Raw genomic sequence first — 14,679 nt, 5'->3', positions numbered from 1 at the left:
GGATTTTTAGTGCATGAATCACTTTAATTGGACTGGAAACTGTGTAATATATTTACAATATTGTTGTTTACATGCCTTCTACAGGTACACAATTGTTTTTATCGACAAGTACGAGTTTACTTCTGACTTTCTATCATTTCATTCATTTATTTTCAATTTAACATGTTTTCTTTGATTTCACTAATTTGTCTTGTTTTAAAGTCTCTGTACAGTGTAGTTTTATTATATGACACAGCTTATATCTTTATATTATAGATATATACCACCTGTGACCTAATATTACTTATACATATTACATATAGCCTACATTGTCCATTGAAAACACGTGACTGACTGACTGAGTTTACATCAGAAGCCACACTAGTGGTAACACAACAGTAACCTGCTGTTCTCGACATTAATGTTTGAACAATTAAAAGTTTAATAATACGTTTAAAACTGTATTAATATAACTTAGAAACAGTTAAAGGCAGTAACATAAGTTTAAAGATGCGCTGATATATATTTGTCCACTTGGAGGCAGAAGAACAAACATTTAACTGTTTACTGTTGATATAAAAATGTTATTATCTGCAGCTTTAATGGGATAAATGTGCAAAAGTTCATTCAAATAACAGATTTAAAGACACAATATGATTATTTAATCTTCTTCTTCTTCATGTGTTTCAGTTGAATCGGTGAGAGACACTGAGTGACAGACAGAAGAGGAGGAGGAGGAGGAGGAAGAGGAGGAGACGTCATCCAATAGTTTACACAGCGCAGGGATGTAAAAGCTCTCCGGTCCGCCTCCCTCTTTCCTCCCCTCCTCCTCCTCCCACATTTACTACTCTTTCCATGTTGTTCCTCACTCCACCACTCCTCCTCCTTCCTTCCTCCCTCCCTCCCTTTCTTTCCTCCTCCCTCTCTCCCTCCTCCCAGGGAGAGGAGCGATCAACCTGAGAGTTTAAACAAACCAGAAGAGGCAGAGCTCTCACACACTCAACTCACTCTCTCCCTCTCCCTCTCTCTCACACACACACACTCGTACAGCTGTTCGGCGCTGAGGGAACTCCACGCTGAGGTGGGTTTGTCGCAGCTGTGACTGAACATTACCTCACTGCTGCTGTGTTTTATGGCTCTTATGAAACTAAAGCTGCTTTAAGGAGAAGTGTGTTTTCTGTCTGTCAGTGGGAAACAGCAGCAGCAGCAGCAGCAGCAGCTCGGCTCGGTGCATCGTGTTTCTGAATGAAATCATTTATTTTTTATTTTAAAATGCTGTCTCTTCGTTTTCTGCTGCAGGACCAGAGCTGCGACTGAAGGACTAAAGGTCAAGTCTTGTCTCTACCAACCAGGACCGGGACGGAGCTGAGGGAGTAGTGGATAAACCAGACCAGACCTTTGCCCCTTTGCTCCTGTAAACTTTCACCTCCCAGCCCTCGTCCATCTGCCTCCCTGCCCCCGTCCGAGCGTCACAGAGGACCAGAGCGCCGTCTGACCCCGTCCTCGGAGGGTCACCGCCGATGATGGAAGCCCCGACCCTCGCGGAGCAGATGGGAGACCTGTGTCACCCCCGGTCCTCCTCCCCCGAGGGGGAGACGGTGTGCGCGGCCCTGGCCCGGTACGAGCACACGCTGCGGGACGCCATCAGGGAGATCCACATGGACGTCAGCGCCTTCAAGCTGGGCATGGAGCGGCGGCTGGAGGAGACGGCCAGCCTGAGCGGACCCCTCGGCCGCGCGGTGGCCCAGCTGCAGCAGGAGAACCGGCAGCTGAGGAGTCAGCTGGAGGCGCTGAGCCAACAGGTGGAGCTGCTGCTGCTGAGCGGGAGGACGTGCGACAGCAGCAGGAGCACCGTGATGAACAACAACAACAACACTAGCAGCAGCAGCCACCATCACCACGGCTACCACGGCCAGAACCACAAGAACCTCCTCAGTGACATTCAGGAGAACCACCAGGAGCTGAAGGAGGTGGTGTACGGGAAGGGTCAGGCCCACACCCAGAGCCAGGCGCTGCTCCACATCCAGAGTCCGGCCCAGACCTGCAGCAGCCTGGGTGGACAGTCCAGTCCGTCCTCCCCCCCGGCCGCCTTCACCTCCTCCTCCTCCCCCCCTCCGCCCCTCAGCTCCTGCAGCCCCCCGGCCGGCTCCAGGGTCTCCTCCATGGTGTCCAGCAGCAGCCCCTCCACCGCCCGCTTCTCCAGCCGGGCTACGTTCGCCGTGTCCAGCAAGACAAACGTGAGTTTCTGAACTAAACTTTATTTATTTATTACTTTTTTCCACTGACCTTTTTTATCTGTTGTTGTTTTTTATTTATCCACGTTTTACTTATTTATTGTTTAAATTAACTGCACTGCATTTCATTTTTATGTGACACACAAGAATGAAAAAAAAAACCTATCCTATCCTGATTGATTATAGCAAATCATCTCCACCTTGTGAGTCTGTGTGTGAGTCACTACAATGAATGTGTTGCTGGAGGTTTCTGCATTCATAGGAACCTTTGAGTTTGACAGGTGGTTATACGTCCGTCCGTCCGTCCGTTCGTCCGTCTTCAGATTAATCACAACCTGCAACTGTCCAGGTGTGTGACTGGGATCTAAGTGAAGATGAAGATTGTGTCGTCTCTAAGCTATAGTTGTAGCCTTTGTGACATCACCCAGATGTTGGGTTGGTTGGGGGGGTTAAGGGATGTTGATGCATGTGTAGGTGTAGCCAGTGTTATCTGGCCCTCTGTGTTGTGTTTCGGTACGGACTGCCCCAGATGGGGTTCGAACCCTGGTCTCCCGCATGGTGGGCGACGAAGCAAACCGTTGTGCCAAGAGGTCAGTAACCGCTTGGCAGTTGGGCTTGCACGTCCTTTATGGGTGAGTGAGTGCACCTAGCTGGACCCTCCGTTACACATGCGCTGACCCACCTGTCACTCAAAGAGGCCACGGTCTCTATTATGCAGCAGTTTAAACTTTAAATGATAAAGTGTAAAACAGGTGAGGTTTATAAACAGTCGTCATGAAGGAGGAAGTTAAATATAGAAACCAAAATTGTTTATTGTTTTTTTTGGACATGTTCAGTCTCTATGACTCACCTAGTGGTCGGTGAAAGAACTGCACTTTTTTTTGTACTAAAACTGGGTTGTCAACATGTCGACAGGTGGTTTGTGATCCTGAGTGTTTTTATAAAATTGAATTGTGGGCGTTCTTCTGTTGTAAAACTGTTTGGAGCAACAGTAGATATTTCAACCCTCCGTCTTTTACTTAAAGGGGAACTATACAAGTCTAGTCTCTCCTCCTGTGTGTTGCTCACCCTCCTCTCCTCCATGTGCATTTGTTTCCAACAAAGCTGGTGAGAAATCAATCCATGGAGCGATGGATAATGTTAGAGCCTCCATTCTCCCTGGAACAAGCTACAAGTCATTGTAAACCAGCACTAGGACAAATGGTGCACAGTTAAGCTAGAAATCCTGCATTGTTCCTCTTTAACTGTATTGTACTATTAGCTAATTTAAATTACGCATCACCTTTTGCTGCCTAGTTGAACAATACGTCTGTTATTTCAACTAAGTTTTAAGTTGTTATCATTTATCCGCTACTTTCTGCTCCTCATCTCAACTAGGCCTATCTTTCTTGAGCATCACGTTTAAACCTTGTTCTCACCAGTTAATTTTCATGCACTTTAACGTCCAACACATAGGCTACAAGCTTTGTGAAACATCTGGATATGTATTTTTCCCGTGAAATTTTATTTTTTACACTAAATGTCCATGTACTTCCTGTCAGCTGCAGATGTAGCTAAGCTAACAGATAGCTAGCCAGTGTAGAGGTCCCAGTTTCACATGTTACAGCCTGAATCTAAAGAATCAGATGATCTCATCCAGAAAACAGAAGCTCTGGACGTATTTTGTGCTGAGCCACCACCTCTCAGCCCAGAGCTGCATAACTCTGTAACATGGACGGAAACTTAATATAAAAAAGAGAGAGGAGGTAATTCAGTAATTGCTATGTAATTTTCGAGGGTTTGGGGAAACGAGGCGGAATACGAGCTCGCCTGAAGCCGTCGGCGTCGGTCGCGGCTGCGTGGTGGACGACGTGTCAGACGAAGCGCTGCATGGCCTCCATTGCACAATAACCGTCCGGGGCCGTGCTGCGCTCAAAGATTTATGAACAGTACAGTAACAGGAGCAGAGCGGCCTCCTGGGAGGTGAGGTTACTGTGGTCGTGTGGGCTTTTTTCAGACACACGAGTCAAATATGTGAAATCGTTGTTGTGAAACGGAGGCTGTGGTTCGTCGAGTTCTGGACGTTTGAGGCTTCACCTGAACGATCACAAGGAGAAGGAGAAGAAGTAGAAGTTTCTGTCAAAGTTTCTTTCTAAACTCCTGGAAACCATCATGTCAGCATCAGTACGGTGGCCCTGAGGGCTCAACACACACAAATCCAGAAAACATCTTCAGCAGTATGACAACACACACAACTTTTCTTTTATTTATTTTTTTGCATTCGCTGTGTTCTGTGTTTGTAATTTGGTTCGGTTTTGTGTGTGTGTGTTTGTGTAGCTCGTTTGTTTGTCTTTTTGGATGTTTTGTGTGTAGGCTATTTGCTGCATGTTTTGTTGTGTTTTCTGTGGTGTTGTGTTTATTTGTAGTGTGGTTGTGTATTTGATTGTTGTTGAGTTTGTTTACAGCGTGTTTTCTGTATTTGTTGGGTTTTGTGTGTGCGATAGTGTATCTGGTTGGGTTGTGTTTATCTGTGGCGTCTTTGTGTTTTCCATTGTGTTGTTTGTCGTGCCTTTGTCCTTTTAATGTGTTGTGTGTATTATTCATAGTGTGGTTTTGTATCTGCACAGTGATTGTGTATTTTGTTGTGTTGTGTGTATCTGTCAGCCTGTTTGTCCATTTGTCATATTGTGTGTATAGTGTGTTTATGTGTGTTGTGTGTATCTGCAGGGATAGTGTATTTTGTTGTGTTGCGTTTCTGCAGCACATGTGTTGTCAGATTAATTAACACACCTTCTTAACTACTATGTGTGTGTGTGTGTGTGTGTGTGTGTGTGTGTGTTTTGCTAAGCTGCAGACTGTTTTGAGCCCTCAGGGCCTCCGTACTATCAGAGTGACATCATAGTTCATCATCAGTTTGACAGACAGCTCAGTGTCTCTCCTTCACTGTCCTCCTCTTCCTCCTCCCCCTCCTCTTCCTTCTCCTCCTCCTCCTTCTCCTTCTCCTTCTTCTTCTCCTCTTCCTCCTCCTTATTCTCCTCCTCCTCCTCCTTCTTGTTCTCCTCCTCCTCCTCCTCCTTCTTCTCCTCCTCCTCCTTCTTCTCCTCCTCCTTCTCCTCTTCCTCCTTCTTCTTCTCCTTCTTCTTCTCCTCTGCGTCCTCCTTCTTCTCTTCCTCTTTGTCCTCCTTATTGTTCTCCTCTTCCTCCTCCTCCTTCTTCTCCTCCTCCTCTTCCTCCTCTTCATCATCCTCCTCCTCCTCCTCCTCCTCCTCCTCCTCCTCCTCCTCCTCCTTGGCGGCCACAGCGTCTCGTCAGTCGGAGACGACCGTGCACTTTTCCTGGACCTTCTCCCCGTCTCTGATTTATTGGTTCCTCGGAGCCGAGAGGAAATTCTGTCATATGTCAGAATTTCCTTTGTCTAAATATTTAGGGGGCGACGGGGAGAGGAGACACCAGCTGAACACAATCAACATGTTTTTTCTTCTGTTTCCATGATCGCGCTGTGATTTAGTGTCCGTGTGTTGATCCTCAGTCTGATGAACCAGCGGCGGTGAATTCGCCCACGCTGTGATCAGAAACCATCAAGTCGTCTCCCTCGCGATCATTTTCAACGCCGTGCTTCCATCCATCCCTCGAGGCCGGAAAACATGATTCTCCATCTGTTCGTCGCTCACAAACGTTTGTGTGTCTGTTTTCTTTTTGTACGTCGCTCTCTTACTGTAACACGTTCGCTCGTACGTAACAAGAGACTGCGTGCACGTCGTTGGCTGCACTTTAGCAGCAGTTGTAGATCTTCATCACAGTCTGCAGACGGCAGCGGAGTGACGTCAGGAGGAAGTGGTTCAGTGTGAGAGTTTAAATTAGTTTCCTCATTCTGATGTTGGAGCTGCAGGATTCGATGATGCCACGTTACATAAATGATAGAGCTAATTAATAATGTATTTGATTTGATGACATGACAATATTAAATCAATAGTTTCATGATGTGCTGGGTTTGAACTGATCTTAGTCCCAACCTTTCTACATAATACAGTCACATATTGACTATGATAGATAGATAGATAGATAGATAGATAGATAGATAGATAGATAGATAGATAGATAGATAGATAGATAGATAGATAGATAGATAGCTTCTTTATTGTCTGTCTCGAGTAAAAACAGAGATTAGTCTTTAAAACGGCTAAATGAAGCATTAAAACACAATTAAAAACCAATATAATATATATAATATGAACATATAATGTAAATAATAGATCAAAATTTGAATTTTTATCCATCAAACTCTTCATTTGTTACAGCGCTTCAATCAAAATACACAAAGATTAGGATAAAATAGAATAATATATGTGCATTAATGTATATACAGTATATATAACATATGTATCTAAAATTGGACAATGAACCATAATTTCTAATAATATATGTAATAACAATAACATACTAATAATATTAATAATAACTAATAATATATGTTAGCCAATACAAACATGTATTTCAATGTATGCTTATAGTGCTGTAGATATCTAATACAGAGTCTGTCAATATACAGTGTGTCTGTATTACATATATCTGTCCATAAAGATAGAATTAGAAATAGATAAGAAAACCACATATGAACATACAGAACTTTAATAAACTTGCGCTTTACTGTAGGTTTTCATCAATGTTATAAACGTTTATTTATACATATGTGCTGATGATATATCCTGTTAGTTCACATACATGGGAACATACAGACACCAGTGCTGTCTTCAGGCTGTCACTCTGTTTTCCAACATCTGTGGGGTTCATGAACACATCGTCTCTAAAAGTGCCGAGTCACTGAAAGTTTCAAAGTCGTAGTTTCACATCATGTAAAACAAAAACAAAAAGCTGCTCCTCATGTTTCTGTAACGATGTGGTCAGAGCCAAACAACACAACAACACAAGGCCGCCTTTGTTTGTGTGACTGTGTGTGTTTGTGTGTGTGTGTGTCTGCTGTGGGAGATCCCCCACTGTCAGCCAAACACACACACACACACACACACACACACACACACACACACACGTACACACTGAGCATGATGGGATGTTTCTCCACGTAGTCCTGATGTCGACTCGCTGCTGTTTGGATTATAATTGCCACATCCTCACCTGTGTGAGGGAGCTGCTGCAGCACAGAGAGAACAGTTGGCTGTTCAAACAGGCCTGACTGACAGTTACACACACACACACACACACCTAAACAACACACACGCACACACACTCAGGTTGTCGGTGCCAGAGAGATGTGTATAGGCGTGTCAGTTCTGCTGCTGCTCTCCAGCTGTTACTGTGCATCCCCACTGTGACCTGCCAAAGCAACACAAGACTACATACACACACACACACACACACACACACACACACACACCTACACCCACACACATCTACACACACACTCACCTTTGAAACACACCTGCAGCATGTCAGCACGACCTCGTTCATGATGAAAACGCACCTGTGAACGCCACGTACAGTGTAAACTATATGGAACATATGAGAATATATATCAGAGTTTAAACGTGTGTGTGTCTGTGTGTGTTGTGTGTGTGCGTGCGTGCCTGTGTGTGTGTGTGTGTGTGTGTGTGTGTTATACTCCTCATTCTCTCTGCTTCTTCAGATGATGATTAATATTTTGCAATATTTGAGAAGCTCTGTCATCGTTTATCGACTCTGTCCCACTTTTCTGATTCAGCTCTTTGGAATTCGTATAAAAATACTTGAATGGAAACCCAGCTGTGTGTGTGTGTCTGTACGTACGTGTGTGTGTACGTGTGTTGTGTGTGTGTGTGTGTGTGTGTGTGTGTGTGTTCCCATCTGGACGGTTTCGGGCGTGTGTGTTAAGAAGCAGCTGTGTGGCTCTTTTTCTATCCTCTAATGGTTCTGTGCAACAGGAATTAGTTGAGATTAGGATTAGGACGAAGACCTAAAGCTGCTACACAACGTCTCCTCTGCCTCCTTTGTGCCTACACACACACACACACACACAGACACACAGACACACACACACACACACAGACACACACATACTGTACGTCTGCAGACAACACTGCTGTTGCCCGTTACGGCGCCTCAGCAGCATCTCAATGGGCCTTTGTGTCGGTTCCTGCTCAGAGGATCGAACCTCCACTCCTTCATTCCTTCACTCAGCCCTCCTCCTCCTCCTCCTCCTCCTCCTCCTTCTTCTTCTTCTTCTTTTTCTTCCTCCTCTTTCGCATCTCAGTTATTCTCAACTTATTAGATCCTATTAAATATTTTGTGCAGATTCGACTCAGTTGATCTGAAACTCTGTCTTATGAGGTTTCAGTGAAGTGTTCGGAGCCGTCGACCAGAACGGTCACGTGTTCTGTCACTGTGTGAGCGATGGATGTGGTTATAATAGTGAGTGGAGACCCCCAGGGGCCCGCAGAAGGAGAACCACTCTGAGAACCACTGGGGTTGATCAATTAGTCTGTAGACTCTGAAATCTAAGAAAGTAGTTTGATCAAAGAATATCTAACTAAACTAAACTAAAACTCAACTCAACTCAACTCAACTCAACTCAACTTAAAGCCAGGAAACTAAACTAAACTCAACTAAACTTAAAGCCCATTCAGTCTTTTCCTCATTTTATCGACCACTGTCGTCTCCTCTGTTGCCATGGAGACTGTTCTGTTGTCCCCACACACCAGTATAACACATGTACATATAATGAATTTCAATGTATGACATAGGCCTATATCTACATATGAAATAAAAACATGTGCATTAGAAATGGAAACATAACACATATTTCATATGTTGGCATAAATGTCTAAAGTAAAAGACAGTGATGCGTTGCATTATGGGATGTAGGATCCAGAACACTTTAGCTTCTAATGATTTTAACCATGAAATCAACAGACAACAAGTGTATTATTGATCAGTTTTAAACTAATGACTAAAACCGCATCAATCAAACATTGATGGAAGTTTTCCGATCAATAGATAATTGATATATTATGGTATGTGAGGTGAGTCTTGTTCTTTTAGTCTGTGTGTAATATAAATGAACCAGAACTCGACTTCTTCTCCAGAAAACAACGGTTATGTAACATGTGATGCAAGTGCAGCACTGGGCCATAAATCAAATGCACCCTCAGTCTCAGTCTGAGCGTTGATGGAGAACAGTAGACGACCATCTGACCTCTCCGTGACAATCTGATCTGCGAGGAACACACACACACACACACACACACACTGCAGGAACGTCCTGTGGCTGAGTACAGGTGTGGTTATCTGTGAGTAAGAAGGAAAATGAAAGTGAAGCTTTTATGAGAAAGTAAAACAAATATATTCCTATTCCTATTATCAAAACTGATATTGCCCTATCTATATCACTTTTTTTTTTTTTTTTTTTACAATAATATAAACATCCTTTGGTCAGAATATATATAAACTAAAATATCTATATGATTATTTTATATTTGGTATACGATTTTGCAATGATATATGATATTTGCTTTATTTATTCAATAGATTTATGGACATTCTATTTTGTCATATATAGGCTATATTTCTTATTTATTTTAAACATTTTGGGAAAATGGAAACATGTCTACAATATTAGCACTGTACACATATTGACTTATTTGCTACTGGACACTTGTTTTGAAGGCCTGCCGCAGCTATTAGGTTCTACTGATCCACTGATAATAGATCAGTGATAGATGGAGTCTGACAGTTGTCATGTCCCACACTGAGCCACAGGAAACTCCAAAATAAAAGCCTGTGTGAACACTAATAAGAGAGCTGAAGAAGAAAAAAGTAACACAACAGTTACTTTCCTCAGTAACTAATTACTTTTATGACCACTAGCCTAATTTGTAAAGTAATTCAATTACTTATTAGTAGAAATAACCAGTAATTGTAACTAATAACTAATGTATAGGAACTTGTGCCCTGTGGTTGTGGAGAGTAGAAGACAAAATCAACAGATTTTATTAGAAATGTGTTTTTAATCTGGAGGAACATCTGCTCCATCATCATCATCATCATCATCACTCCTGTCTTAATTACACCTCTGGACTGTTAAAGCTCGTCAGACAGTGATAATAAAACATGTCCGTTAATGAGCAGAGTCACGTTCACACTGGAGCTTTGTGTCGGTGCGTGAACTCCTCCACACACACTCTCTCCTCCGTCCCTCCCTGTGCGCCCACCGGCTCCATCTCCCCCGAACTAACGTTACACAACTCAGCCTTGATGCTATCTGTTTCTTATCTACACACACAGACACAGAGACACACACACACACACACACACACACACACACACACACGGGAGCAGCCAGACCAGTGCAGCCTCCAGCCTGCAGTGTTTTAGGTTAGTCACAGTCTGAGAGCAGCTGATGGATAGATTGTCCATTCAGAGCACTTAGATGTACTGATCCCAGTCCAAACGTGAATTACTCTGTGATTACTGGTGCACGGCGGCCACATGCACCAGGTCGGCGTGCAGAGCGACGCTATGGAAAACACTGATACGTGTGTGTGTGTGTTCGATGACATCCTCCACACTCTATATGTGTTTGGTTAAGTTCATATTTCTGTTATTTTTACTAGAATATAACATGATGTCACTCTATGTGTGTGTGTGTGTGTGTGTGTGTGTGTGTGTGTGTGTGTGTGCCATGCTGCAGTGTGAACTCATTGTTGCACTAATTACATATAAATTACATCAGTGTGATCTGCTCAGGCTCACGGTGGGAACTCTGTGATACAGATGGTGAACAGGAGTCAGGAGTCCAGACTGTCCTTGAACACATCACGACGTCACACACACACACACACACACACACACACACACTGGTACTGATACAGCAGCTTCACTGTGCTTTGTCTTAATTTTTCTTTTTCTTTTTTTTTAGAGATTCAGATCATAAGATTTGAATATTGTTGGAAAAGTTTAATTTAATTTTGTAATTTGATTAAAAACTGAGCAACACTTTCCACCCCTTAAAGGGATAGTTCAACATTTTGGCAAATTGGCCCATTGCCATAATCCCTATAGTCATAGCAGTAGGTTTGTTACCTTTAATTGTGGGTGCAAGCTATTTTTAGAACGGTGGAGCAGAGCCGTGAGCTGCTCAGAGCTACGCTACGGAGGCTAATGGGATTTCTTGATTTCCCTCATCAAACTCATCAAATACACAATCCAACAACTCCAAAACGCTCTGGTGGACAAGTTGTGACCTGCACATTCACCACGCTACGAGATAATAACGGAACGTTACGAGACAGAGTTGTTTTAGAGGTAAATTCATGCAAAACCGCTGACGCGTGTTGCCTTCAGGGGCAGTTTTTCATCAAGCACTCTCTGTATTTACCTCTAAAACAACTCTGTCTGGTAACATTTCGTTATTATCTCATAGCGTGGTGAATGTGCAGGTCACAACTTGTCCACCAGACTGTTTTGGAGTTGTTAGATTGTGTGTTTGATAAGTTTGATGAGGGAAATCAAGAAATCCCATTAGCCTCCGTAGCGTAGCTCTGAGCAGCTCACGGCTCTGCTCTGCCGTTCCAAAAATAGCTTGCACCGACAATTAAAGGTAACAAACCTACTGCTATGACTATAGGGATTATGGCAATGGGCCAATTTGCCAAAATGTTGAACTATCCATTTAACAAACATTTCATCCACGACTCGGCCTCCGATGATCTGAACCGTCAACTCTGTGACCGTCCTGAACAGAAATTTAACCAAACTCTCAATTAAATGCTCTAATATTTTAAAATAAAGGATTTTCATGAGCTGTAATCATTCATATTAAAACACAAAAAAGGATGACATATTTCACGCAGTCATCTGTCTAATGAGTCTAGAATAAATGTGAGTTTAACTACCAATGAATAACAGAACAAAACAAACTTTCCCATCATATTCTGATTTTATGAGCTGCACCTGTGAATGTGAGTCACTGAAAAAGAAAAGAAAACTTTGCAAATAGTTTTTGCAGAAGTGCATGTAACCGACTATGGCTTTAAATCCAAATTTATGACACAAATTGAAGCAATGATATGTGAAGTTAATGATTTTCAGCAGCAGACTTGAGGCTGAACTTTCTCACAAGCTGAATAAAGTAAAAAAAAAAAGAAAAGAAAAAGAAAACACAGACGCAGCTTTCAGACATGTTTGAGTTTCTTGGATATCTCAGCGAGAACAGAAAAGGTGGGTACAAACACACACGGAGCTGAAGTTGAGCCTGTAATTTCATGCACTGAGTCAGAAAGAGCAAAGTTTTTATTTGATTGTACGGCTTTGATTTGGTTTCACGGTTCAGATTCAGGAGGCTCAAAGAAACCAGAGCTAATTATGAAGATTAAATTCAAGTTAAATCAACAGAATCAAAAATATAACGAATAAAGAAGAGGAGGAGGAGGAGGAAGGGGAGCAGCTGCAGACAGACAGACAGTGTTGGCCTGAACTCTCTGTGTCAGGTTTTTAAAGGCAGAGCTGCTCACGTGCACCAACATGTTTCAGATGGAAAATATTCAAACTATTATTTTATGTAGAAATTATTGTGTCACATCTTGTTGTCGAGGACGAGAAAAACGTTTTTATTAGGACGAGCTGGTTCGACCGTTTTTAACTCTTCAGTCTGAGAAGAAACAAAAGACTGGATTCATTTATACAGATATGATACACTGCACTGTGTAATGTTGTGTAGTTGTGTTGTGTTGTTGTTTATCTCCATGACAAACACATTTGACATTTACTCGCTCTGTGGAGACTCCCTGAGCCGAGCCAACTCTGATAACTGAGACTCTGTGTCCGTCCGTCCATCCGTCCATCCGTCCATCCATGCACACCTCTCTGTGACCCCCTCCCCTCCCCCTCGGAGCTCTGCTTCATTTTAAAGCTGGATTCCTGGCACCGACCCACCTCCACCCTCTGTGACTATTAATACATGAGTGAGACACAAAACAGAGTTTCAGGTCAAGTGTGTTTTCATGATGAATCACATAAACACACATGATATTATATTATATAAACAATATATAGAGAAAACAGTCAAATAAATCTGGTGGAAATTAAGTTTTTAACCTCGTCAACATCTTCATAGTGCAGGGGTGTCGAACATGCAGCCAAAACTGGGCTGGCAGAGGGTCCAGTCCAAAGTAGTCGTCTGTTAAAGTCCAACGTTAGCTTTTTACTTCTGCATCGCATTAAGCTTCAGATACAGTAGAAAAGGAGTTCATATGTGAAGATTATCTCACTGAACTAAACTTGTAAGTATCATAAACTTGTGTTTTAGTCACAGAGCTCATTATCCAAAATGCAACGCAAAAATCCCATTCAGCGCCATGCTAAACCAGCGCCATGATAAACTTCTGGGTTTTGGCGTCAGCCCTGTTGTGGCCCCTGAACTAAAAAGAGTTTGACACCCCTGTTATAGTGTCATTTTATATATTACATTGCAAATATATATTAAATTAATAATCATCAACACTACGAATGAGAGTGTTTCCACCTTTAACTTCATAAAACCTGAGGACCTGAGGATCACATCAAATTGTGGGTACAGGGGGACGGGGCACTGAATCAACCACTGGGTTTATACACAACATAAACGTATAAGAGACACATCTGCTGCAAGTGGCTGAACACAGGTGTCAGTGGTGGGCGGAGCCTCAAGGCCTGAACCTGGTTTCTCAGTGAGGACGTAACGGCAGATGAGCTTCAGGTGAATCAGGAAAATCATGTGAAACAAACTCACATCATAGTTTTTTTTTTATTTTTACACATCACAACAAAATCATCTCTGTGTTTGTTTGTCTCGCTGTAAATTCATTTACATAATTAATTAGTGATGTAAACGACTTATCGCGGCTTATTTGAACTCACTCTGATGAAGACGTGTTGTCAGTGAGAGGCTGAACCGCTCCGGACTGAAATAGAAGAGAAGAAGTGAAAAGCGAGCACAGCTGAAGAGAGAGAGAGAGAGAGTGTGCGTATGTGTGTGTGTGTGTGTGTGTGTGTGCGCACATGCGGGGGGTTTAACAGAGGTATGCGGCCACTCCCTGGCTGCCCCTGGTGCTCTTAATGACTTCCAGACAATAGACCGTGTTCCCGTCATCATCTCTGTGGAAACAGGTTAATAACTGACTGGCTGGTGGCGCAGCTCCTCACCCCTTCCTCACCCCTTCCTCACCCTTCTCCTTCCACTCTGAAACCAGTAAGCCGTACTGGAAGTTCACTTTTAGCTACGTCAGCTGAGCTCGATCCCCCGCCTGGGAAATACCTCCTCCCAAAAAAAAAGAGAGAAGAAAGAAATTAATTTAGCTGCGTTTAGTTCCAGTCCAGTGTTTTTCTGGACCGGAGCCCAGAGTGCACTTTGAGGAAACTGGGGCTGCAGAGGTTTGGTGACACTGGGCCGGGGTCACGGCTCAGAGAGCAGGGGCTCCAGGCTTCTCTCAGACAGCGAGTCTCCCACCGTGACCCAGAT

At 43.1% G+C, this 14,679-nt stretch overlaps 1 protein-coding gene across 1 annotated transcript in view; it reads left to right on the top strand.

Annotated features, from left to right (window-relative positions):
• The first annotated feature begins 1,476 nt into the window (after window positions 1-1,476).
• Window positions 1,477-14,679, top strand: part of smtnl2 (smoothelin like 2) — a 31,273-nt gene continuing 18,070 nt past the window's right edge. The window contains exon 1 of the mRNA XM_085795060.1: window positions 1,477-2,216. Coding sequence (XP_085651186.1) covers window positions 1,500-2,216 — 717 coding nt within the window. The 5' untranslated portion in view covers window positions 1,477-1,499. The remainder of the gene's footprint in view (window positions 2,217-14,679) is intronic.

This window comes from Trachurus japonicus, chromosome 13 (assembly GCF_045865225.1).
Source record: "Trachurus japonicus isolate A0001 chromosome 13, Traja_1.0".
Classification (NCBI taxonomy): Eukaryota; Metazoa; Chordata; class Actinopteri; order Carangiformes; family Carangidae; genus Trachurus; species Trachurus japonicus.
Note: the sequence above shows the minus strand (reverse complement) of the source record. Positions and strands in the feature narration are given on the sequence as shown.